The 26,839-nt window shown below is 40.7% G+C and overlaps 3 protein-coding genes across 5 annotated transcripts in view; 1 reads left to right on the top strand and 2 right to left on the bottom strand.

Annotated features, from left to right (window-relative positions):
- Positions 1 to 21,072, bottom strand: part of LOC124312068 (cell surface glycoprotein MUC18-like) — a 42,622-nt gene extending 21,550 nt beyond the window's left edge. For 2 of the 3 annotated variants that reach the window (XM_046776505.1, XM_046776507.1), the window contains exons 1-2: positions 20,930 to 21,072; positions 8,723 to 9,009 (exon numbers count right to left, since the gene is read on the bottom strand). In XM_046776505.1, coding sequence (XP_046632461.1) covers positions 8,723 to 8,876 — 154 coding nt within the window. In that variant the 5' untranslated portion in view covers positions 8,877 to 9,009; positions 20,930 to 21,072. Of the gene's footprint in view, positions 1 to 8,722; positions 9,010 to 17,171; positions 17,332 to 20,929 lie in introns of those variants that run through there. The other variant, XM_046776506.1, reaches the window with a different exon arrangement.
- A 280-nt stretch (positions 21,073 to 21,352) lies between these two features.
- On the bottom strand, positions 21,353 to 25,622 carry LOC124312109 (paramyosin-like). The gene is made up of 9 exons (XM_046776582.1): positions 25,353 to 25,622; positions 25,083 to 25,289; positions 24,719 to 25,005; positions 23,919 to 24,057; positions 23,700 to 23,818; positions 23,390 to 23,565; positions 22,829 to 23,067; positions 22,062 to 22,203; positions 21,353 to 21,944 (listed from the first exon to the last, which is right to left on the bottom strand). Exons 1-9 carry the CDS (start codon positions 25,467 to 25,469, stop codon positions 21,820 to 21,822), a joined length of 1,551 nt encoding a protein of 516 aa, XP_046632538.1. The 5' UTR covers positions 25,470 to 25,622; the 3' UTR covers positions 21,353 to 21,819.
- Positions 25,623 to 25,816: 194 nt separating this feature from the next.
- LOC124312183 (NADH dehydrogenase [ubiquinone] 1 alpha subcomplex subunit 13-like) lies at positions 25,817 to 26,672 on the top strand. The gene is made up of 4 exons (XM_046776691.1): positions 25,817 to 25,976; positions 26,110 to 26,263; positions 26,342 to 26,411; positions 26,478 to 26,672. Exons 1-4 carry the CDS (start codon positions 25,886 to 25,888, stop codon positions 26,616 to 26,618), a joined length of 456 nt encoding a protein of 151 aa, XP_046632647.1. The 5' UTR covers positions 25,817 to 25,885; the 3' UTR covers positions 26,619 to 26,672.
- The last annotated feature ends 167 nt before the right edge of the window (positions 26,673 to 26,839 follow it).

Here is a 26,839-nt window from a genome sequence, read left to right as displayed (position 1 = left end):
AAAGAAAAAATGCAGCCCTCATAAAATGAGGGGGTAAAAGCGCCGCAAAGTTACACTCGTCTATAACAACTGCACTCAGAGAATTTGCCATGTTTCTTTGGAAAGTGGAAGAATGAAGATACCATACGGATTTCTCGTTGTATCTCTCTGTATCTTTACGGATGGGCAGAAAGGGAGCATGGGGAAAGACCACAATATCTTCCGTACGTATAGACAACCTCAAAAGCCCAATCTATCGATCCCGACCGCGTACCGTCCATATAAAAGCGGAGCGTTCAAGCAACAATAAATATAGCAAGGACGAGGGCAAAAAAAAAAAATACGGACGGAAAGAGAGCGGGAGGCGAATCCGGCCGAATGAATTGAATCAAATATGGTTGACTCGTTTGGATGATGTCAACAATATATTGGAATTCCCGGATAAAGAATGGCTAAACAGTAAACACGCAACCCTGACTCGTGCCAAGCTTATTTGGAGGGAAGGGGGTGCATGATTGTGTGTGCTACACAACCCCTACGCCCCTAGACTGACCCCATCAGCTCTGGATTTGGTTAACCTTAACATTTCAAATGATAGAGTTGAGGAGGAAGACCCGTAGAACAGCGTATGGGCGAAAGCAGTGCTGAATGCTGAGCCAATGAAATGCTTCAGTGCTTTCTACCTTTTCCTGTAGGCAGTGGGTCGATACTTTGAATACCGAGTCTGCTGTGACATTTCTCAACATTTCTTCCCCATCGATCTTGCCTTTGGGCCGTATAAAAGCTCGAAAGAAAGAGCTGTCATCTTAGCCATGCGGTCTCCCGCGAGTATCTCGAGATGCGGATGAAACGCTCGTCAGTCGCATAATAATAAAGCCTCCCACTCTTTTGTGTAAACAGCAAATTCGTCGAATAATCAAAAAATATATCTTTATGCCTCTCTCACTCTCTCTCTCTCTCCAACGTCTTGTGAAGTTCACAAGTGCGGAAGAAGTTCTGATTGCTGTATCAGTTATCAGTTTTCACGATATCGACGTCACTCACATCGCTCCTCCCATCTTTTCTCAATAATCTCAAGGGCGCAGAAAGAAGCAAACGAATTCCCGTAGGGTACAAGCTGCATGAATATCGTTTCATCAATCGCAGACATTCAAGCTCAAGCAACATCGCGTCTTCAAGCCACAAGGTTCAATCAATTTCGACTCTAAGCTCGGTCATGATTGGGCCGTCGAAGAGTCAAACAAACTTCCCAACGACCCCCGCCCGCACGGTACTGACACTCCTTTTAAGCCCATCGTCACTCTTAGTTTTGCTATTCGGACACGGATCGTCAAGGATCACACTAGGAAAAAATAGCTGGGAATAAAAAGATGCGGCAGAGAAGCAGCAGCAATCCCAGCACCGCCTTGATCTTCTCCAGCTTAGACGAATACGTATATCCATGGCGACAAAGTATTTTTACCGTTATTTTCCCTTAAGAATGAACGGGGGATGGAAAGATTGGAGAGTGAATTGAAATGGACAAGACGGATGAGAGAGCCCAGGAAACGGGGGAGAAAAAAAAGGATTCCTTGTGGAAATGGAGGAACCAACTCAGTTTCTTTTCCTCTTCCTGTCCTACAAAGAAATGTCTTACTAATCAAAGGTGATCTGTATACTTATATCGCTCAACAGAGTGAGAGACAATAAAAAAAAAAGATGCATCAGTTGAATCAAAAAACAAGAAAAGAAAAGGGCATGGATCAAAGAGTTTTTTTAACCAAATCGATGTGGCAATATACTCTTCGTTTGGGTCAGTAGATTTAACTCGTGTTTCTTTTGACTGTTCTTTCATGTTTCCCTATCTGGTTCTTCTCTCTTGACTTCTTCTATTATGTGTTCTGCAGGCTTCATTGATTTTGTCAGCAGCACAGAGACAGCAGAAGCGGGGAATATATATTGAAGTGGATGGGAGATAGGAAAAAAAAAATAAATAAAGGGATCGCCCAGATGATTTGTTATTCTCTGCTATCTTCTACTTCTAAATGTATTCCGTTTGGGGAAGATACTCCCGAACTCTGAGGCCCGCTGGGGGAAAACTACTACGCGAAAGATATTTTGTTTCGCCTCTATTGTTTCGCCTTAACCTGATACCCGTTTCGGGTTTCATTCGTCCCCTCGCATTACCGGAAAAGTCGACAACTTTTTTCCATCTTTTTTTTCTTTTTGATGAGTCGTTTTTTTTTTTTTTTTTTGACACACAAAACTGGACGAGTTGCCAACAGCAACCGGTGATTTCCCCCTCGCGTTCTCATCGTTTATATTTCACTGTTGCAATCATGCGGGGTCTTTTTGCATGGCAGTTTAAAATTTGACACGATGAGCACCAAAGGAGTTTAGACGTCGACAATACAATCTCAATGGAAGGTTTTACACCAAAAGCCATAAAAGCTAGCTGTCCGGGTCGTTACCACGGAAAATCATTTTATTGTGATAAAAGAAAAAAGAAAGTTCAATCACATAGAAAATACTGCGAACGTGATCGATTCGGGAGGAAGTCAGTCGTGCGCTTTCAAACTTGATTCGATCCAAATACTACTGTCTCTATTTCTCGGGCGGGAGATTGAAATACACAAGGAATCACAGTTCAACTTTCAATGTACCTACGGACGACTCGAGAAAAAGGCGCTTTATCGCGTTTTGAAAAGAATAACATTTAACTGCGAAGAAAACGTTTAGCAGTCATAAGACCTGACAAAGTTCAACGGGATTGGCCACTATTAGTTCCGACTAAAATCCCCAGAAAAGCTCAATGCGCTCTTAACTGTGAGCGGGATGGTAAAGAAAGCAGCTCAACTAGAATTACACGTTTGAAGGTGAACAAACAGAAAGCAGCGACATAGTACATTTTAACACTATAGTCACATTTATCCATTTCCATGGGAGAAGACTGCAGCGGCAGACAAGACACCCCACGCAGCTCAAACCCGCTATCGATACACAACATTTTCATTTCACGGTAGTGGTGTGTTGCCTGTTGAAACTTGTCTTTCAAACATTGATAGACTTCGCAGAATACAGAAGGTCAGACTCTCAAAACTCAAAAGTCTCTTGACTTTTCACTTGGGCCGGGGCCATCAACTGGCGCGAAAGCCATCAACCCGGCCAACTAATTGAGTCCGTTGCTCAAATAAGGAAAACAAGTGAACAAAAAGAAGAAGAAGACGAAAAAAAACAAACAAAACAAAATACTCGGGATGTGAAAATAAGAGCGTGGGCAAGAAATGCGTTCCCAGAACAGACAAAGTATTTCCCGAAAAAGTTTTCCAAGAGGTTTCAAGACGTTGACGGTTGACGGAAGAGCGATGATTTGTCAGGGGGATCGCAATGAAAAAGTGAAAAAGTGAAAAACATTTTCAATGCATTTCCCCTCTGCTAGCTGAAACTTAATAGCGACGTCAGACAGAGAGAGTGTGCTGGCAACACCAAACAATAAATTAATTTATGTCTCCGCATCCCGCCCACTGGAAATTCCAGATTCTTTCCCGCATATTTTGCAGGATTCCAATACATCAGATCTTTTTTTTTTTTCATTCGCCTGTGTCTGCTGTAAAAAGAAAAAAAAAAAAATACGCTCCAACAAACACCTGCGACTTTCCTTTTAAAGACGATGGCTTCATCTTCTCCGTATATTAACCGAATTTAAATCGAAAATTTCATCCGTTCCCACGATTGGCTGTCAAAAAGAGGAAAGCTACAAAAAAAGAAAGGCCAACAACAAAAGCGCCGATAAATCAAAATTGTATCATCTCGGAACTTTTTGAATCACGTCATAAAACGACAAATTCGAACCAAATGTGTATATATATAGTGTGTACACCACGACCAGTAACGATAAAAAAAAAGTTGTCGTCCACTTTATCCGCCAGACCAGCCCCGCACAACGACGTGCATCGAAAGCTCAAAAAGACGATCACATATAAAAGATGGCGCAACGGAGGCGGCAGCGCTAAAGCCTACCATCTAACAAGTGGCGTGCGGTGGACTAGCAAGACTTCCTATATAAAGCTCTGGTCTATATGCATGCATGCTCTGCATAACTAGATGATCTAAATCCATATTCAGTGTCTAAACGGCTTCGTTTGTCAAATATTTGCTCACATGAATTTCAATGAGATGTGCCAGAGACGAAACAGAAAACATTCGCACCCCCCTCCTTCGACTGCATGCGCAATGCCCTGCATGCAAAGAGCACACGCCGTATACGAACGTAAAAAAAAAAGGGCAGAACATTTCAGTTTGATAACGCTTGTGTCTGGGAAATGGCGGAGAAAAGGGGCCCATTGTGCGTGGGATGAATTTCTGCAGGCGCAGTCAGGAAACATGGGCGACGTAATTGTATTTCCATTTTTCTTTCCCTGCGCTGAAAGCTTGGGTTTTGTTTTTGTTTGCGGTTTCTGTCTGGAATGAATCGAAAACAAGCGGGAGGCGATAAAGTCGCTGCAGGGGGGACTTTGGGGAGAACAACAATCCCGTTCGCGCACATCCACAATCGTCAACACAGTTTCCGAGTTTCGGCAGGATTTTTTGGCCCGTGTCAAACAAGCTAGGCGCTCCGCCATCCAGCACGTCGAGTAGCAATTGGATAGGGTGGGAGGGCGCGGGTGTCGACAGCCAATCAACAACTTCAAACCTCAACATCAATAGTTGCGGACGGAGGGGAATGCGGTTTTGAATTCCATCAACTCTCAATCCCCCTCATCTCCCAGGCTACCATCCCCCCTAACAAGGAACCATGGAACCCCTCCCCCCTTACATATATATGCATTGCTTTCCGCCAGCAGTCCCCGTTATATCCCTTGCGGGGTCGGATTTTCAACTCACGCTCGGCTCCCTAATGGAACTCGGGAGTCTGACATTCTTGACGTGACTCGAATCGGGGGGGATGTGAGAGAGAGAGAGAAAGAAAAAATATATTTCAGACAAAAGCCAGTCAGATGTGCCCAAGAAAACTACGGCGGATGTACAGTCGCATCTTTTCTCTGTTCGCACACATCACAGTATGTATGCAAATAGAGCAGGAAAGAACAGCAGCACCAAAGTGGCTTACTATACGTATCAAAGTTAACTGAACATGTAGGAGAATTTTCAAAGGGGAATAAAGAAGAAGTGGACTCTGGTGACAGCACTAGACAGAATTTGATCAATTTTTCTACTGCGGGGCTTGGAAAAGAGGAAGAAGATGTGAGGAATAAGAGATCCGCCTTAAGTGTGGGCGTTCATACCAGAGTTGCTTTATTCAAGAGACCCCAAAAACTTGACACGCCAAAAAGAAAAAAAAATTAAGCGATAGACAACTGAAATAATAATATCTGAATGGCCTTCTACTCTTATTACTCGCGTGGGCTTGTTGAAAAATATTACTGGAATTGCAAGTCTGCGAGTATAACCTAGTCATACGAAAGCCTTTGAATTGTTCAGACGGGTTTTTCATTGACTGCTGCACCCACGCTAATTACATCTAGGGAGAAACAAGGCAAGGCACTCTCACTTGTATTGAGCGCCTCAGCCGCGTAAGTGACGTAATTCCCCGTGAGAAAAACATCAAAGGAAAAGGTGAGAAACCAGACCAAACAAAACGAAACAAAACAAAAGGGAGAAAAAAAAACTATTCAATCGGCCAGCTGGTTTTTATGTGTGACGTGAAGAACTGACAAATGTTCACGCCTGCCATTAAGCTGCACTTACTTAATTGGAAAAAAAAGCTGCCCTATTCGTCGCCAGTCCCTGTACCTACTGCCCTACATAGGAAACGGAAAAATTTCAATCCTGCTGGCCTAAAAATGGATAACACCTGCAACAGAAGAACAGTCTCACCAGCTGCAGCGCCGCTCGCTTACTCTATATTAGACGTGCGTGCAACATGCACGACCCAGAAAACCGAGGGGAAAGAGAGGGAGAGAGAGAAAAAAAAGAGGATGCCGTGCACATAAAGGTAGCCCTTATTGCACACTATATTGTAGACCACCACCTTCCTTGTGTGGGATCAAACTTTCTGTAGCGGACGAAAGCTCATCGATTGCTGTTTGCTATAGGCACAGTCGTCTCTCTCCATTTGCCCGGCGCATTGACTTTCTGTCCTCGTTCACTATTTGATCTCAATCCAGAGTCTTAATAACAAATGTCGACGGATAGAAGACCAGTTTTTCCGGCGGGAGTTTCAAATATAAACAAAATTTCACTAGAAGAAAAGAAGAGAAACTCACTCGGGTGTCGGCGGATTCCGTTTTCAATAAAGACGGTTGCCATAAACAAAGACGTGTTGCACGTAATAAAGATCCATTATTGTTCGATGGCGACGAGATAGTTGGCAGCACATTACTCGGCAAAGGAAAATCGTCCCGTTTCCACGGCACAGTCAACCAAGAGCGAAGTTATTATTTCTCTCCCTTACCCCCCCCCCATTGCTTATTCATAGTTTTCTCTACGACAACGTCTTATGTACAACAGAGTTGACGTCAAAGGAGAAAGTTGAAGGATCAAGATTTCGGGAACATGAAAAGAAGACTCTGTTGTTGCGGCACGCGATAATAAAAAAGAAGAAGAAGAAGAAGAAGAAGGAGTTGAAGAGTGCATGTCGTTGATCGTTAGACGACGAAGGGAAGAAGCCGGTAACGAGTGGAACTGGTGCCAAGTCTCGCAATATATGACGGGAAATATCCCACGTGCCTATGCGCCTTCTTGGCTCAGATCGGTGCCGCAGCGCCAGGTGCGACGGCAGCTTGGCCCAGATGGCATGGCCGTCTAATCTCCCTTCTCTTCATCCTTTAATGAAACTGGACAGACACCGACTAACCCACGTACAGCAGCAAATGGGATTGATTCCAGAACCTACCCTCAAGTCATCAACTCGACCGCCGCTGTGTCCAATCTTCTGCTAGAATTGCTGACGACGACTATCTTGTTACCTGCTCCGCTGTTGCCGGACGTGCCGATCGGCCGTTCATGGTCTAACTATCTGCCCCATACCAGCAAGCATGCAGCACAAGGCTTCGCCAATCCAGAGCAGAGGCAAATGGGATGGCCGCACTATAAGTGGCAGTCGAGTTACTACTACCGTACCTATAAGACTAATCACCCACGCTTCTACTATGCTTTTATTTTGAAAGTTAGATAGAGTTCCTCATTAATTCCGCGTGTAAATTGAAATGCTCAGTCTATCCCTTTCTTCTGTTCATACGCGACGGCAAGGAGAACGTTGCTAAGCGACGAAAAATAAACTTGTTACTTTTTTCCAGTCAATATAAAGTTGCAGTCAAATGTCTCTGTATAGTCTACTTTTTATATTATTATCAGATAGCCCTACTGCCCCAGTCATTTTACATTATAAAAGAAAAAAAAAAGAGTCTTCGTGATGACCACACACACCTGCGTTCGCACGGAAAGAAGACTGGACCGTTGCCAATAGCAACTGCGAGACCGTATCCTATGGCTACAACGCTGTACGTTTGCGTGACAAACGTTCATGTTAAATAGATATTCAATTGACCTAACAAGATCCTCGGGACCAGAAACAACCTGAAAAAATAATCACTCGTATATACTGCTCCTACCTACAAAAGACTTACTTTTGCACACGTCAGTGAAAATGACGACTTAGGCCAAACGGTAATTATTTCTGGCTGAAAATCCAACTCAAAGATGAGCGAATTCACGTTTGCCGAGACAAAATATGAGCAATTTGTTTCAAAAGTGATGAATATTTAGCCCAAGTTTCGTGGACTAGTGTCAAAGTTCCAATCCACCCACCGGTGTGGATTTGATCTCGCACTAATAGAATACGTAATGAGGGTCTCTCACGTCTCGGATCAAGCTCATATTTGGGCAAAGCCCACAACTATTTTGGACCGACTCAGGACCGACTCTCATACGAAACAGTTTGACACCAAACTTAACACCACACCAAAGCGGAGAAGCCAAGACTAGAGGCAGAAACATCATGCAGAGTAATAACGAAAAAAAAACAACACACCTATTAATTCGATCAAATGGCCAATATCTTAAGAGCTAGTCCTAGGCAACGCGAAAGATAAATTGAAACATACAGCTCGACCTCTTCGAGTCAATTCCAAAGCCGTAATCTGTAAGCTATTAATCATGTCCGGAAGTGACTCGAAGACCCGAGGAAGAGGAAAGGTCAACTTGCACCTGCTGCCCACCCACTAGAGTGAATACGTTATAAGAAATACTGTACGCCAGCCATAGTTAGTTGGGGAAAGAGAGAGAGGGGGGGGGGGGGGCTGCCTCTATTCATATTGATAACGCTACTCGGAGCGCTATATCAAGTCGATTAAAACATTCACGATGATGGGGCCGAGTAGGGGTTGAGGAGCACGAGGAAATAATTAAAGACTTTCCTCCGTCCCTATACGCACTCTAGAGCGTTGATGGGCTTGTGTGTGTGTGTTCATGCGCGTATGCCGAAGAATGCCGAAACGAAATGGGTTTTGAGAGTGGCAACTCTGGTATTACTCAAACAGGGAAGAGGAATTCGTCCGTAAAGTGCAACTTGGAAATTAGAGCCAAGAATCTAATACCGTAGAAGAGCTGCAGTAATGGGAGCGTGGATACGATACGATCGAGGTTCATGTTAATAAATATTAGTTCCTTTTTTTTTTAAATGATTGCGCCATTGAAAGCAACCAATTGATCTACAAATGCGCACTCAGTGGTGGAAAGTCCAAGAAAGTCTTAAAGAACTCACCTGAGGATCTCTGAGTGTCAGACAGAGGTTGCTCGTTGGCATCGAAAGGGGGCCGAGGGATTTGTTGAGTCCTGACGTCATCGCCGTTGAGAGAAAAGACAATCGCCCAGACGAACCAGATGGTAACTCCTTGAGAAACTCCTCTGGGCTTCATGCTGGTCTCCGGAATCCGATCAGGTATAGAAACGTTTGTCTATGATGCAAGCAGCCTGTCAAGTGTAATCGATCCTGTTGAACGTCTCGGTAGTTTAGTGGGTGGGCGAAGGTAAAAGTCGCAAGCAAATCCTCTGTGGGAAAAAACAAACAAACAATAAAACTGGTTAAAAGATCAATTCGGTTAAAACCCCCTTTTTTCGTATTTACGAGATAAAATCAATGGCAAGGGACCTAATAGCTAATAGGACTTCCTCTAAGTATGTTTTAATATATTGTTTTAATGCTGCATAATTCACGTCGCTACAGTCATTTAAGTGTTCTCGAGTGAAGCCCATCCACCTCTGCAAAAATTTGCCTAGGAAAGAAACTGAGAAGGCGGAAATCCCTCCGCCACTATAAAGACGCTCGTTTTCCCTTTTTTTTTCGAGTGTTGAAAAAAAAAGAAAAAGAAAATCCACTTTCTTATAAAAAGAACGAAATGTGCTAATGGTACGGCAACGCTGTCACCAAAGAGGAAATTAACATTTCCACACACGCTCGCAGCACAAGTTCTTATCATCTTCTTGACTCTTATACAGACCGTCGACGCCATCATCTTCTTCTGAGTTTCGCTACTTTAAATACTTGGAAAAGACTTAAAAATTCTTGCGCGTATCACTTGCAAACAACACCGCCAACCGAAGTGAGTGAGTGTATGTTTCGAAACTCCAGCCAATCGATATGACAACATACTCTCATTCCTGTGAAGTGCCTCATGTAGATGAGAAGAGCGCAAATGATATAGTTATGACTACGTCTTCAAAAAGTACGCGGAGCAAGACACAAGTCAGCAAGCGCTCAAGCTTTCCTCGTACGTTGAATCTGAATAACAGCAAAGAATAAGCAGTTGGGAGAGAAGAAGAAAATAAGAGTCGGAGGAATGACGAAGAAGCATCTTTACGAGGCAATGAGTGCAGAATAGGGAAGAAATGACACACCAATGGCTTCATATTTCGACACTTTTCTTCCATCAAGTGTGATGTGATATAATAGTATTTTTAGTTGAATGGGAAATCCGACGTGCTTCGAGTAGCAAACCGGAGCAAGGAGAGAAAGAAGAAGAATGGCACGAGCGAAAAGAATAAAAGCTCATCTTAGACTTAGAATGGCTTATCTGCGAACCACTCACTTTCTCGCCCATCGTTACTTTAGCCCAAAGGCCAAAAAAAAAAATACACAATTTATAAGGTAACTAGATTTCAAAGAAAACACACAGATACACACTTGAGCGTGGAAAATGGATCGATGGACCCAGCGCCTTAGTCCAGGCCTTAGGGATAATAATACATTTTAAACTTTATCCCTTTTCCTGCAAAACATTTGATCGCGGTATCTTGGTCGATTGAGGAAATTGAGGAAGCTCCCCCTCTCTCTCCTTCTCGTTTAATTCTCAACTTGAATAACATTTTCAAAGTAATCGGCGCAACATCACACAGGGCTTCAATATCTTTAGCCGACTTAGAGGGACGCGTGGCAGTGGTTTAATCTCAAGAAAAACCCATCAATTCCGGTTGTCATGAATAATATACCCCAAGTCGCTCCAGCACATCAAACTTTGTGCCCGCCAAAAGAAAAAAATAGGAAAAAATGAATGCAGCCAGCCAAATGAAAAAGATGATGCGATTACGCAAATAAAGGGCATTTTCTCTTCGTCTTGCCGACGCAAAGAATCGAAGGAGGGCACAGAGGCGGTTCTTTGTTATACACCACAAGACTTTCATTGTTTTATTCAAATTTCAGAGGAAAATGATGATCAAAAACAAATTTACAAAAAAAAAATGGAAGTAAAAATCTTTTTTTTTTCCTTTCTCTCTCAGAGAGCCTCTTTAATAATGCCTGAAGATTTATTATTCCCCGGCTAAACTTACCAAAAACGAACATGATCAAAAGAGGTAGACGTCGAAGATTTTGTGAGTTTGTGAATGATGAGAAAATCAGAACGAACGGAGAATAAAGTCGGTAACGAGCGAATCGGATGAGCGGCTTGATCTCCCCGTACTATCAAACACCTTGATCAATGAAACCAGCCGAGCGTATGTCCGTGTGATTAGGTGTTCGATCCTTTATAATAACCAAGGTATACTACTAGTACTACAAAGAGAGAGAGAGAACACGGGAAAACTGCACGAAGACGGAGATAGTACTACGTATACGCCATGGAGGTAGGATTTCTTTTATGTTTGTTTACCCCACCCCCCCCTCTTCTTTCTCAGTCTGCAAGTCGTTGAACATGTTCCGTGATTCTTTTTCAGATTCAAGCCAAGTTTATTTCTAGGAAACGGCAACGGAGAGCTAGGGAGAGAAATTTAATCGTTCCGTGACCTCTCGGTTTGTCTGTCAATCATGCATGGTCTTCTGATGCAAAATACAGGCAATATTTATATATATAGTAGTACACACACACTTTGTAGCGATAGTACAGTACCACACGAAGCTATTTGAATCATAAGCGATGATTCAATTCCATTTCTCGGAATTTGTAGCACAGCGATATTTCTGCAGATTATTATTATTATTATTTTTTAATCGATCGACTATCTTACAAAACCTACTTTGTGTCCAAACTGGAAGCAATCACACTTTAAATCCACTAGCCTTTGATTGCGGTATTGACTATTGAGGACTTGCAGAATAATTAAAGTTTCAACGAGGGATCGAATTGCGACGAGTCGCAATTTATTGTTGGACCCAGGACCCACTGTGTAATGCATAACGGAATATGCAGAGTTCTGCCATCAAGACAACAACTTTCATCAAACGAAATCAATAATACGTCAAACTTCAACGATGACATATCTGCACGGAAATGAATGTGAGTTGGGCGGTGAAATGGTTTCAATTGGGAACAAATATCCAACTATTATATTATAAACTAAACAAATTGCTGTTCCTTTTGGTCAATGTCACGATTGTGGGACGTGAAATCAATAGGCCGAAAGCTCAACAACAACAAATCTAATAGCGTCATATATATGATGTAACACTTGACTATCGTACACATAATCAATAGGCTGACTATTTGGTAAAAATCTAAAGAAATGACATTGAGTAATCACTTTCAGCAGACAGAAAAGAGGAAGAGCTGGGACAATAGAATGTGATGTAATTGAAGATCATCAGCTATTCAATACTCGATACGATTGCTGATCCACAAAAATTGAACAATGCATTATAAACAACAGGCCATAGAGACCACAGGCAAAGGAGGAGAACGGCTCCGTGCTGTGTTCCTACCGTTACCGTGGAAACCTAACTTATCTAGATAAATAGCTTCCGCATTTTTAAAGATACACAATTAAATATTGAGCTCGTCATTTGCTTTGTTTCCCTGTTGTGGCTACTTTTAAACTTGATTGACCTCCTGCCTTGCGTCCAACACGATTAGACGACCATCGCATTGGAGAGGCAAAAGTTTTGGCTGAGAATTGGAGTCTATCGATCGGAGAAAAAAACAGTCGCTCAATAGCAAACGGCATAGAAAATTAGGCGCCATAAACCGCAGACATTTTCCAACTCTGCCAAACAATGCAAATTCACGTTGCTGCAGGCATGCCGCAGTAGTCTACCAATCTCTCAAAACCACATACCCGCATCTAAACAGGCCTTCATCTTTTGAGGACAAAGGTTTTGTTAATGAGTAGCGATTCTGTCATCTCTGTGCATTTACACTCGAACTTCTCGTCACAGTGATTCGTGCCAGCTTTGATCACTAAAACTACAATTTAGTAATTTAGTTAGTTGGCCAATGAAAGTGGAAGTAATAAAAAAGTACATTATTGTGGTTCAGAGACTTCAATACAAGAGAACTTCAATAAGACGGAGAACACAATGAAACTGGAAAATCTGGCAGAATCAAAGAATTAATGGTTCTATTTTCCGACTGAAGAGCTGGAAAGTTAACGAAAGCAAACAAGGGTGCTACAGCTATTACGTGAACAAATATGATTTATAACGCGGAAGAGAGAAACACCTGGCAAAACACCAAACAATTCCATCGCACATCTAGTCTAGTGTCACCCCGTTATGGGGAAAACTATCAGAGCGGCCACCTTTATTTGATTCCGTTCTTCGCTCTCGTCAACATTGTCGAGCCCTTATCTTAGCATCTCTATTCTTTCGTCTTGAATACTTAGTCGATCGTCACATAGGGCGCAGAGTAAACTAACAAAGCCATGACTAAAACAAAACGCTCGCTGCTACTTATTGTTGTTGATGCCGTCATTAGTCGTCGCTTTTCTTTTCTTTTCCTTTTTTCTCCATTTTTTTAAAATACTAAGTGACTCTTCATAGGCGGCAATGGTCTCTTTTGAAACTGTTGGCCCCAGGGAGAAGAAAAAGAATCTCGAATATTAGGGAGGATATTGCATGCCGTAAAGAAACACACAGCTAATAAACTTGAATGCGTAATGAGGCTTTGTTTGTATTACCCCAAAGTTACGCGGAGCCATTCTCAAAAACGACGGACTCTACAGCGCATGAAGCTGAGAGAAATAATAAATCAATTTAAAATTAAAAAAACAAAACAAAACAAAACAAAAACAAACAAGTAAAGTTGCTAGACAAAGCATCGTCTGCATACGGTTAGTGTAGAACAATCATCAGCAAAGGGCCTAAACCAAGTGCAGAACTTGTACTTTAGCCTACCTAAATGTGTCTGTCGAGGAAATACTGGCGCTCTACTCGAAAAGAAAGGCGGAGAGAGTTACCATTAACGCTTACAATGGAATACGGAAGCGGGTGGTCATGAACTACCCAAGCAAACTCATTCTAGTGCAAATAAAAGCCGGTCGAAGACGAGACCCTCCAGCAAGTTTTCACGACACCATCGTCCACAACTAGAACCCAGTGGGGGCGTTGTAAAATAGTATTCGCAGGAGCAGTTCGTGATAACCTACGGGACGCCTTAAAAACCCAAAGTGCTAGATGGGGTCTTCACAATTGCATATTTCCACGGCTCCCGTCAGCGCACGAGAGATTATGCGTTACCATATGACTGGCTGCATCGGTAGAGAGAAGACAGGGATCGGAACTCACGCACCCGTCAACGCATCAATCATAATCACCTAGCGAGAAAGTGAACAGGGCTCAATTTAGAACCAAGTTCTTTTCTCATCAATAATCCCGAACCGTCTTATTTTCCACTCTTTTTCCACATTGGTCTTTTTTGTTATGGCGTTCATGCATCCATCACCTGTATGCAAACACTGTCCGCTATATATTCTCCGATAAACCCAAGAAAATCAATTTCGATCGAAAGGTCAAGCAGCAGAAAGGAGGAAGCTAGAAGCACAAAGAATATGTCAATCATTAATACGATCGCACCAGTCCATACCGCAGTCAAAACGCCTCTCTCCTCATACTCCGCCAGCAAAATAATCAATGACAAGTATAGGTCCTACATAAACTTTCTTGCTTCAAAAATTGACTTGGTCGCATGTGAAATTTCAAAAAAGGGGGAAATATACTGCTTCCGGTAAGGATTTACCTTTTGACACGCACTTTTGAAAAAATTGGCGGCTAACGCATGTTCGCGATATACTCCGTACAGGTACTCTGCACAGGTACTGCAGTTCTATGTTTGCTCAATAGTGTGCTGTTTGTGTGAACTGCGTGCTGGTCGGACTCGTCGACTCGCTGAGAATACCGACGATGGACGTAATTTTCGAGTACCAGCCGATATAGCGCAATACATAAGTGCACCGCACGCCATCAGGCAGGGACTTGTGAATCGAAAGGGTGCATTTGCCAACTTGTCGCATCATCTCCTTGCCGTTGCCGTTTTTACCACATTAGCACAGATTCGTCAGCCCATACAGGGGACTACCTACGCAATGGCGTCAATAGATCTCTTTCTCCTCGTCAGGATTACACGGAGAGGGGAAAGTATACAATCTCTAGTGGTTAAATACACAGTCGGTGTCAATAAGGTTCTCCACGTTCGATTTTCTGGTGAATTTCATTTGCTAGCAACCCTCTTCGACGAAGATTAAAATGTTGACGCACAATGCATCTCTACGATTTCATCCGTGCAATCTCCTCAGATCGAACGGGCATCAGGGGACAACAATTACATGGATTTGAGCATCCCTCTGATTGGTGGCGGGAATATCGCTACCAACGAGGAATCTAATCCTTTCAACTCAGGGTTTTGATCAGCTTATTATTGTAAAATGACTAGTCATATGTGGTGTACGTGACACACGAATCGTCTTCCCAGTGGCTTCAATCGAATTACTGAAATCTTATAACCGACTCGTTTCACTTGTGAATTAGACGGAATTGTGGATTCGCAATTCCTAGGATTCATCTCCGTCGCATTGCTGGAATGGGACGAGAATAGCATAAAGACTAAATATACGACACACTGATACACCCGTCACATTTTTTTTTACACAACCTAATAGTACGATTACTTGCATGAGCATGTACATAAAAAGAAGTGTATAATGGTTTTACTACAATCATAGTTATTACATAAATCAATACAGTATATCGATAAGGTAATAGCTAGCTGGATTAAATGGTTGTGACATTGCATCAATCACGTCATTTAATTATTTCCATTAACTCGTTCGCCTTTGACCTTAAGATGCAAGGCAAAACCGCTTGTTACATGAAGAAAATGGAAATGATTCAAGCAAAAAGCAATCGGTAGATGAGATAAGCCTAGAGATGACGCCATGAACTTCCCAAAACTAAATATAAGACGCCAATGCACAATGTACCCTGCGTGAAGGTGCATTAGCTGTCCTCATTTACCTCTGGAGTAGAACACAACGCATGTATGTTTGTTGGCTTTGTTGTTTGTTCACTAACTAATTGTGATGTCATTGTGAAATTTTACACAACTCTTCCTCTCACTAGGGTTTCTATGGGTGTGTAATTTTGTGCACGACCATAACTTACGTATGTAGGGAATAGGGGACGGGGGACCCTACTACTGCTAAATTGAGCATTGAGATGAAGCTGAGCGAGGAAAAAAGAGTGATAGATAGAGTCCAGTCTCATTTTGTGTGTAATACCCATACTCCATCTTGTTTTGTCAAGGCCTTCGTCTTGAAACCAATTTGGCAACTGTCGCCCAACTGCCCAATAGGATAGAATTTGATGACCAGAGGGATTGGTCAATCTACATTGATCAAGTCTCCTAATCCTACGCTCCTACGCTCCAACACAACCGACGCAGGGAATGAGACATCACGGAATGAGACATCAGAACGAGGCAAGTAACCAGCAGTGATCAAACCAACGTCAACAAAAGCCAGCAAACGAATTTGAAAAACATGAAACAAAATTCGAATGCACAAATAATATGGTGCTTGGATTATTACTGAACCGAGATAGATTCACAACGTCCCATGAAGGGAAGAACGACAAAACAGATCAGAATTGCGTGTTCACGAGTGCACGTAAACCATAGCAAATAAATGGTCACATTTGATGGGACCGAGGATGATTGGTAGAAAAACCAACTGATAAGAATACGCTCAACTGAAACCGGATGGCTGCCCCAAAAAAATTAAAAACTGCGAAAAAAAAAAATGCGCTTCTCCATAGGCGAGGAAGTGAATCTAAAACACGATAGTCATTCTGAAAACTTTCTTCTCAGGTGAAGTTGATTTGACGCTGTTTACAAGTACAGCCTGAAAGTTGAGTTATCTCCGGGGTTATTGTCGTCTCGCATCGCTATCATTCTCAACTTTCTTCTCTTCTTGCCGGATGTACAACGTATACTTACTAATAACAAAGAACAGGTAGCTGAGTGTGAGAGCGTACAAGAACAATTGTGCAATACGTAAAGTAAAGAGTTTTTCATATTGATCCTGATCCTGATCGCCTGGCAACTTTAGTTTGGGCACTCTTTATTACACAATGCGCCAATTCAACGTTTATTATTAATATGTTCAATTACTTTCGCCCCAATGGAGAGATTAAGTCTTGTGGTATAATGAGATAAGAGCAAGCTGTCACTTGGACAACGTCGCCAAGATGGCATCTCGTCAAAATGTATAACGCACTTCCGATGCCCCAACGAAAGCAAAAGGCTGGAGAGACGGAAGCACGATGGCCAATCAATCTGAGGGGGGAAATAAGGAAAAAGCTGGCAGAAGCCATCGGATTCTTTCTGAAACCGTTCTGTCTTGGAACGTGACATCATCACGGTCGGCAAAATTCTCTCGTTCAATTTTCTCGACTCGCTTGAAAATCTTTAATTCGAAATCAATCTACGTGCAAATTGAAGAGAGAAAGTCACCTTTGCAATCGAAGAGCTTCGAAGCGTCGATGAAGAATTCCACAGAGTCCAATAAATAGGTGATCAAAAGTCCACACCCGATAGGTGAAATTAAACGGCGCAGAGCTGACTACGAAGACACGACTGATTCCGACTAGAGTCAGTGTTCTCACTGCGGTCGTGTTTTCCTATACGCCCTCTCCTCTACTTCCCTCCCTACGTCCCGGAACTTTTGGACCTAGTGGCAGAAATGGAAAGGATGACGGGTACGGTACGCTTGCGTGGTCTCCACCGTCGTTTTTTTTATTTTATTTTTTTTTGCATTCAAACTTCAAGATTGAAAACAACGCCATTTGTCACGTCTTTTGATTCGGCAACAATACATTGAGCAGGGCTACCTCATAGCCAGAGATTTTAATAATGAACCTATCACAGACTAGCTCTTTTGTATTTCTGAACACTCTAATTCAATTAGTTGGAGCGAATACGTTCAACAACTATAAAAATAGGACCTTCAATATGAGAAGAAAAGAAGTACGGTTGTCTAGGTAACGCCGAAAATTTGGGCAGGGCAACAGGAAAAGGTAGAGCACACCACTGCATATAAGCGGATAGCGAAAAACTTTCGAAAGAAATATTTTAACTGAATTAATATCCGTCATAAGTCATAACATTGGAACCCGATAGCATTCACACATTTCTCACACACAAAAAAAATCCATTGATCAGATTTAAATCCCACGAGAATTGTTTCCGACTATTCACTTGTAGTTGGTATATTAATTATTCAATTTTTAAAAATGATTTTAGAGACCAAAGAATTCTTGGCTGTAAAATTTGTGATTCAACCCAGGCAGTATCGGCATTTTTTCTACGTGACTGAATAAGGGGAGAAAAACAAAATAAGTCTTGGAAAATTAACCAAATTTGTTTGAGATTGTTGAACAATGTTAAATTCAAACTTGCGAGGCGAAGAGTTTTTACGCTAAAGCATAGCTGCGAATTTGACAGACAGAACGAATCGTACAAAAGTTTCTTGTAATTTTTCCCCTTTTTTCTGCATAAATCTAACACTACACTTAACTTCGTCGTCTTTCTAATTGCGATCAGGAGAGTGATGAGAAACATTTAATGCGTACGTGCACATCAAGCCGAGATGCAATACATAAAAATGAGAATCGATTCAATTAGCTCTGGAGATGATTCGGAACTTGCTTCAGGGAAGATGCCTATACTAGTAAATCAATAATACATGAGCATCAGGAACATTGAGTAGAAAGCAGTAATGGCAATAAGCCATTACCCCCTCTTTGTTCATCCTGCGATGTGATGTAGTAGTCGACTGAGAACTTTTTTCCTCCTCAAATGTTCGTCATCAAATGGTGAAGAGCACAACTTAAAGAGAAAAGTTTTCAGAGCATTAACTAATGCCGTTCTTGCTTTAGAATTGAAAGAAATCCTTTTGAACTATGCATTCGTTCTACAACCAAAAAAGGTTCGAATACACAAACGTTGCAAATGGAAAAAGTCGTAGTAAAAATCGGGATGTAAATCCGTTGAAATTAAAGAGAGATGCTAAAAATGCCAAAGTGTTTTGGTTGCGTTTCTCCCATTAAATAAATTGTGTTTCTTATGCGACTCCTTGATTGCTTAATTGTGTATCCTGGATGATATTTCACGCTTGAAAGTGATCACCTACTATACACACAAAACAAAAGAGGGCGATATACCGTCCCCATTATCAGATCGATAAAATTTGCACTCTAGTAATCGTTGGTGTAGGACCAATGATGTTAATTCTAAAACAAAAATTGCAACAGGCGAACACTGGAAAAAACTGGGAAATCGGGGAGGGGTGACACTGTGATTTTCATATAAAAATAAGATAGTGAATCCAAGAGCCTACTTTTCAAAACAGTCGTTTAGTCCATTACACATTTTCCATTGCGCTGTACACAAGTCACCAAAAAGCATCATAAATCTTCATTTCCGAGAGAAATCGAGAGAAAAGCTAGGGAAAATAAGATCTAGCTTATAGGTTTTACCCTTTTGTCTTCTGATGCAGGCGCTTTTCTGAAAGGGTGTTGAGAGTCACACAGGGAGCTGATCTTGGTTGATTGTGAAAGTGTGAAACCATCAATCTTTCAAAGTTATAAATCATCGGGAAGTGCAAAGCCAGGCCAAGTCAACCTCTACTTTGGCATTGGATGTGAAACCAGAGGATAGGGTAATCCATTTACGCCGATAAACAACAAGCCTGCAGCTCAATACTGTTACTAGAACCGCAATAGGTTTCGTTCCCTTAGACTGGTCGATTCAAATATTTATCTGTCAATTACAAAGCAAGGTATCAAAAGACAAAAACAGAAAAAAATTACTTTCATTTTCCACAGATCACTTCGCGTAGCATCTGCACTTACTGTAAGTGTAGTCTACTGCGCTCTCCGTGAACCCTGGTTTCAGCGCAAGTTTCAATTGATAGTTGTCCCTTCCAAAAGAAAAACAGAGCGATATAGAGCACTTAATATCGTCTCTGCTGACAATGACAACTGATCGACAGATTGTTTAGGTTTCGCACTGTCATCACGGCGTAACTAAGATAAGACATCACATCGAAAGAGGCGAACGAGGAATCGAAGTGATTCAAAGTAAGGCTCAAACAAGGGGGATCTATAAGGTATTGTTGATCTCCCAACAAAACATTGCGGTTGTTGGACGGCATGGACGTTATGGATACCATGCTTGATTAAAGGCCACGAAGTACGCAGATAACCTGCTGTCAACGGTTGACAGTTTTTGTTTTCAGAGACCTGAAAATGTGCCAATTCCAGATGCAGAGTATTCAAAAATCAAGTTCATTTTGATGATTTCAATATGTCTATTCAGAACAATAAGTCTATTCAGAACGAGTGATCAGAATGGGATTTCAATTTCGCAAATCCCGAAGACTCAAAAATTGAGTGAACTCAGGTTGTACTTCCATATGATCCATGCTGTGCAGACATATATCGCGTGCTTGGTCATATGGAAAATATACAGACCTAATAAAAAGAAAAAGAGAGAATCGCATTTTTTCTTTCTTTTACTGCTTCATATTAAAAAGCTATTAGAAGGGACCCGGGGACTTTCCACTTAGGTATTTTTATATATTCGCCGAATGCGGACGAGAGCAAAGTAAATAAAACGGAGAATAAAAAACCTGTGATAAGTTAAGAGAGATCCGGGTAAACAAATCAAAAAGCAAATAACTCTACTATAATAAGAAAGAAGGCGTTGAAGCAGAGTAGCGTAGTAATATAAACCTACTCCCCTCCTCTGAAGTAGTACCGGTAGGTACTCGACCAACGATTGTCGTTATTCACGTGAAGTGAAGAGGTAGGAAAAAGAAGGCTATTGTGGACAGACATTTGTTTTGTTTGACTATGACTATGGAGAAATGATTCTTTCCTAGGTTTCCAACATCAACTCATTTTCAGAAAAATTCGTGGCAATGCTACAATTAAGTAACAAGCAACACCTTTCTCAGGTTCTCAATAATACTTATAAGTGAAAAAAAGGTGTGTAGACTCCCCACAGAGACTACCTCATCAACAAAGATAACACAAGCCAGTGTTTTATGTTTCATAGAAAATGTTGAGAAAGACAGTAATGAAAAAACATTGATCTTTTCTCAAGCCTAGTCTAGTAGGGCCTAACTCATCGTGAAAAAATACAAAGTAAGGAAAACAAAATGCAGGAAGAAATACAGAAAAATAATAGGATCGACACTTTTTACTCACGTTTCAGAAAGAGAAGATTCCATCGTGGTAGCCTCGTAACAATTGGTAAAATGTAAAGTCTCCTGGAAAAGAGGGAAGGCAACTCGAAGAAACTCGTGCACAGCTCGAGAAAACTGCAACGAAATTCCTTGGACACACGTGGTCTGCTGGACTCTGGAAAAGACTAGTGCCGACTGCACACATTTTTGTAACGCTATTTTATGCAGACGACCTATCTTGTCATATTCAAGATGGCTGCTGTGAGTCTGTGACGTTGTAATTTTGGATGTAATTCGGAAGGGTTGGGAAACTATTTTCCCTTTCGAGTACGAACAAATTATAAATAATAATAATAAAATGCATAAAACTATTCGACTAAAATTCAAATTAAAGTGCCAGAACGAACGAAATTGTGTACTTGAGAAGGCATGTACAACCCACGTCTGAGATTTCCGGAGTTTGTATTTGAAACGAGTGTAATGCGGAAAATATTCAACAATTTTAAATTTTAAACTCGAGTCTCAGTTGTCAAAGTTCTCACAATAACTAAAAGACGCCACTTAGCGCAACTAGTGGCTTTTGAATCATTTACCCTATAAAGAAATACCCTCTAACTTGGCCATATAGTCACAAAAAAGGGTTATACTAACAAGCAACGCATATTATATGGCATCATAAGTCTACTTTCTTGCAATAAATCACCAACATTTTCGCCTTTCCCCATATCTGGTTCCTTGTTGAAAACATGCCATAGTATTCATCATCTGCGTGTCATGGGGTTCTTTACTAGGTGACACACGCGGATGTTACTGGACGGAAGGACACTTTTTTTCCGGACGGAGTAGAATGTACACAAGGAATCGAGCAGTGTTGTTACAGTTGCCGGGACGACGGGCAAGGGGCTGTATCGGCTAACTGTCGTTCGTCACCAGGGACTTTTGGAAATCTTCGATTAAGGCGGCATACTCCTCTTTGAGCGTCTGAATAATGGAACGTTGCTCGTCAATGATGGTCGTCATTTCTCTGCACTTCTCATCTGTAAAGTCACGAATAAGCAAAAAAAAACAAAGCAATGAGGAAACAAGGAATAAACAAAATAAGCAGAAAGAGTGCTCAAGTAATATCTTCGGAATAACAAAGAAAAAAATGTTACCATGTTGCTTTCTGGTTTCTTGTAGGGAATGCAGTAGGGAAACTTCTCGCTGTTCGAGATATTTGACCAGCGAAGAAGCTTGAGAGCCGGATTTGACCGCTTGAACTCTCTCACCTTCGCGTTGGCTTGCAGCTAAGTGCAACTGTAGCAATGGAAAAGGAAAACAATTTTCTTATTTCATAAATCAACACTGACCGTGAAGAAACAATTACCCCTCCAAAAAAAAACTCGTAAAGGGACGGTATTTCTACAAACAGAAGGTACAAAAAGCATAGAATTTGCGCGGATGAGCACGTACTATATGGTTGTCCGCTGTCTGTTAAGGCTGTTACTTTCGACTTCTTTCTACCCACTACCCAGAACCGGCTTTATTTACCAAACTTTCCGAACTTCTACTTGTATCGATCGACATGCAAACTTTTTCTCCTGTCATAATGTCATCAAATGACATAAACGTCTAGAATTTTTTTTTACAGCTCCGGTAGTCTTGATCTCTTTTTTATCTGAAATCAATATCAGCAGGTGGGCACATATTGATTCAATTAGGAATTCGGAGAGAAGAGGTGAACCAAAGTTATTGATGTATGGCCTATGGCCTGTGTGGTGTCTATTTTGTGTTTCGAAATATCGCATGGTGTTGGCCATAACATTGCATAACCGAGCCCAAACTGGGGAAACGCATCAGACAATCTCATTACATGCGTTTGTACTAGGTTTTTGGATTTGGTTCCCCCGTACTCTTACTCCAGATTTGTACTGCGTCTTACCTCGAGATTCCGTTGCTCTAGCTCTTTGATTGCTTTGTCGTAGTCTTGCTTTCTGTTTTCGGCCTCCTTGCTGAGTAGATCGATTTTACGTCGCAGAAATTCAGCCTCAACCCGCACTGAGTTGGCTTCTTGCTCTGCTGCTTTACAGTTTAGATCGGCTCTCAGTTCTGCTTCGCCCAGTCGTCGTTGCAGCTCTGCCTGCTGTCCTGCTAGTCGACCTTGTTCACTCTGCATTTGACCTAAACCGCATAAAATTACGCACAATGTAAATATTCGTTCATTAATCTTGAAATCTAAGACGGATCTAAACCAGGAAACTCATGATTACAAACGGCATGATAAGAAACACTGCATGGAAAAGTAATAGTGTCCAAGCTTAAAATCAAGGATTTGGCGCGTTTGGAATGTAGTGACTAAAGGCGCAAGCTACACACAGTATCCAGAATGTTTCAGTGGACTGGTACGGCCGAGTAATTAAATCAATAACTCAGCTAGTGTCTACTCTAATTAACTTTGTCGAGGTTTGATCGTCATAGCCGTTTGCATAAAGATTGTTCATACTAATCTGTCGTTGGAAGTCTTGTCGGCTACTGTCCAGTAGATTAGTCTTGATCTGAATTTCGTTTTTAAGGACAGCTTCATTGCGTTGGGACTGCTCCAAGTCCAATGATAAGCGGGTTAAAGCCTCGTCCCGCAGATCCCTCTCCCGCTTCAGAGCGCTCGTTTGTTCTGCCAATCTGAATGATAGAATAATTCAGAAGCCCTAAATTAATGTCTGCTGGTCGGACAGTTCATCTCACAGTGCGTGAGTTTTCAAAAGGAAAACATTACAAGTTTAGGCAAAAAGGCTAGGGTAAATAGAACAACTTGCTTTGATTCCCATCGAGTTCTTTCTTCTTGCAGCCGTCTCGAATGGTCCGCGTTAAGGGTGGTCATTTGTTGCTCATGCTGTTCAACCAAGGAAACTAAACGTCGAACTTCACTCTCCATCTGAATAGAAGCAGGTGCAAAAGTTTGAATATTTAAAAAAATCAGGGATCAATTTTTTAATGTTAGTTGTCGAGTTTTAATTGAGTTTTAAACAACTTACTTGAACACGTTCTAACTGAGCTTGTTCGGCGACTTCGACGCTTTGTTGGACTTGTCTTAACGCATCGGCTTCCCGCTGCTGTAACCCCGAAACTGTGGAACGCAACATGTTTACCGTACTCAGCAATTCGGACTTTTCTCTAAAAAAAAGTATATCATTAAAAATAAGATTGAAAATAAGACTGAGTTATGAGCCTTTGAAATATTATTTGTTCAAAGTTAATAGAGTTCAGGGAGGAGGGAGGGTCAGGTTTACAGCAACAACGCAAGCACTCCAAACAAACAAGCGAAATAAAGAGCTTTTGCACAATGACTAGAAGTACGTAAAACGTACAACTAAGACCGCCTTAATTTGATATAGGAATAGGAGCATTAGATTTACCTACTAAAACAAAAAAGAAAGAACATCTTTATCTATAAATGAACATTAAAATATCGATGAAATTTTGTAAATGGAAATTATCGTGGCGTAAAAATACGAAAAACGTTAAGGAGGGATTTAACAAGCAATCTCAACGGGGTTTTTCGGTGCGGTTGAGTGGGAGATTGCTTGTTAAAATCGAATCGAACCTTCTTACGCCACCTAACCTTCTGTTTCTGAATTAATTGAAGGAGAAGAGTTTATGAATGTAATTTTAATCAATTAAAATCTATCATTTGTGTTAAAAAACGCTATCACGATTACTTCACGCTACCACGTTCACTACTTCAGAAAATTCTTAACCTTTTGATAATTTCTTTACATCATAAAACAGTTCAAAAACATACATAAAAATGTACAATAGAAAATGAGATCCATACCTACTGATGTCTTCAGATGTTTTTGATTTATTTTGTCCATTCCAACAAGTATGTTCTGTCCATTGTTGGTTCAACACTTGGATCTGTTGTTGAGCTCCAGCTAAATCTTGCAAAACTTTTTTTCTTTGAATTTCACAACTTTCATGACTAACAGAAAATTTTGCATTGGATATTGTGTCAATCAGTGAAAATAGCCTTTGTGTCACAACATTTGCTTGGCCCATTCTATTAGACTCTTCATTAGAAATCATCACCTTTGTTTCACTTATGATTCCAGGTACTTGTTTCTGTTAAGTATCGTAAAACCAAACTGTCATTTAAATGTGAAACAAAAAATTACTAACTGTAAATATATCAGCAGTACCCTATAAAATGACACTTCTTTTTCCAAAGCTTTGATGTAGATTATCTGTTTCTGAATCATTCCAGTTAAAATGTAGTCTGAACTATTTCCTTCAATGAAAAGTCCACTTTTTTTAGGTACTGGGCTTTTGAAGAGAGCTTTACGAGCAGAAAGTGATTTTGTCTCTGAATTTTCAGATGAAGAAAGATCACATCTTATTTCTGATGCCTGTACACAAAGAACAGGAACCAATTTAGTTTTGATTATACCATTAGAAATAGTTAATACAACCTTCAATCCACTTCTATAAATTTGTTGATCTGAACTATCACTTTCAGACAAAAATTGTTTAAGTTGATGAACAGCTTTGTAGTATTCATCTGGACTATCACTCTTCCGGAAATCCATTTTTGAAGTTTTTGTCACGTAAGAATTAGGACAAGTTTAAAAAGTAGTAGCCAATTAAGCACATGAAAATTACGTAAACCGAAAAAAGATCTCCAGTGAATTTATTTGTTTTGATTTGAATCATCTTTTGCAATTCCATTTTCACGTCGCTATGACAACGACAACTGTACTTTGCTGCAGTTGCCATACATTTATATTATTCACAAATTTTCTGAGAACCTTTTACGAAATTAAAATATTTATGCTGAAGATAAAAAAATTTTTATGTTCAAAGGAATAAAGGATATTATTTTGATATATTTTTTTCAGTTTCCGTGAGTTTATTGAATTATTGCCATGTTCCGCCAGATGGTGATTGTATAGCTGAGCTGATTCAGGTGTTTACAACAGACAACAGTATCCAGCTGTTAGCAAAGATGGATGCCACCATCAAGCAAGATTTGCCACCTCCTGGAGGATATGAAAAAATTCAGTATGCTCGTAATCCAGCAAAAACATTCTTTAGAGGTATGTCTCGATTACATTTTCGTAGAATAGTTTTGATTTCTTTACCTTCAATGTTTGTGGTTTTTTATGTTCAAATAGTACAGGCCTTACATCTTTCTTTGCTAATTACAATTTTTTTACAATGTATATACAGGAGGAAGGTTGCTTGCTGGATTTATAATTCTCAATGGCTGCACCACCTACTATTACTTTAACCATGTTTATCCTGGAATTCTCCATCGGAGGGTTGAAAAAAAAGGTTCACATTTAGCAACCTTGCCTTTGCTGTTGGCTGAACAGGATAGAGCGTAAGCACTAATTTAAACTGAATTTCATCAGTATACATAATCTAGTTCTTAGAAGTAATTTCCTTAAATTTTTTGTAGATTCTTAAAGCACTGCAGAGCTTTGCGAGATGAAGAGGAGAAACTAATGGCCAATGTCCCTGGCTGGGAGGTATGAATATATCCTGTATTTTTATACTTTTTCTATATTTTAAAAATGCGTCATCATTTCATTCAGGTTGGGAAGTGGAATGGACAACCAGTTTTTAAAACACTTGATAAGGATGTTTTTTCTAATCCAATCCTTAGTGAGTACTATTGCCATGCCCCTTACATGGATTTCTACAAGAAAGCTATGGAAGAGGCAATCCAAGTTTAGTTTTCATTCCTGATGTAAATGTGAAAACAGGAAAATCTAGTAATGAGTATTGAATGGTACTGTGTGATCCTTTAGTTTTGGAGATATTCTCTTTTAGTCCCATAAATTATGATAATGATATGCGTGAAGGTTTAACATTGACATCTAGTCAATCAAATTAATTAGGTGAAACATATTTAAAAAGAAGTAAAAAAAAAAGTTTATCATCTATGGAGAAAATA

Source organism: Daphnia pulicaria, chromosome 8, assembly GCF_021234035.1.
Source record: "Daphnia pulicaria isolate SC F1-1A chromosome 8, SC_F0-13Bv2, whole genome shotgun sequence".
Taxonomy (NCBI): domain Eukaryota; kingdom Metazoa; phylum Arthropoda; class Branchiopoda; order Diplostraca; family Daphniidae; genus Daphnia; species Daphnia pulicaria.
This window is presented reverse-complemented; position numbering and strand designations above follow the sequence as displayed.

Coding starts and splice junctions, on each gene's coding strand:
- LOC124312109 (XM_046776582.1), bottom strand. CDS start 25,469: ATGGATTTCCGGAAGAGTGATAGTCCAGATGAATACTACAAAGCTGTT. Junction 25,290..25,352: donor TTTATAGAAGTGGATTGAAG/GTTGTATTAACT, acceptor CTTTGTGTACAG/GCATCAGAAATAAGATGTGA. Junction 23,068..23,389: donor AGACTTCCAACGACAGATTA/GTATGAACAATC, acceptor TATGCGGTTTAG/GTCAAATGCAGAGTGAACAA.
- LOC124312183 (XM_046776691.1), top strand. CDS start 25,886: ATGGATGCCACCATCAAGCAAGATTTGCCACCTCCTGGAGGATATGAA. Junction 25,977..26,109: donor AGCAAAAACATTCTTTAGAG/GTATGTCTCGAT, acceptor ATGTATATACAG/GAGGAAGGTTGCTTGCTGGA. Junction 26,412..26,477: donor CCAATGTCCCTGGCTGGGAG/GTATGAATATAT, acceptor CATTTCATTCAG/GTTGGGAAGTGGAATGGACA.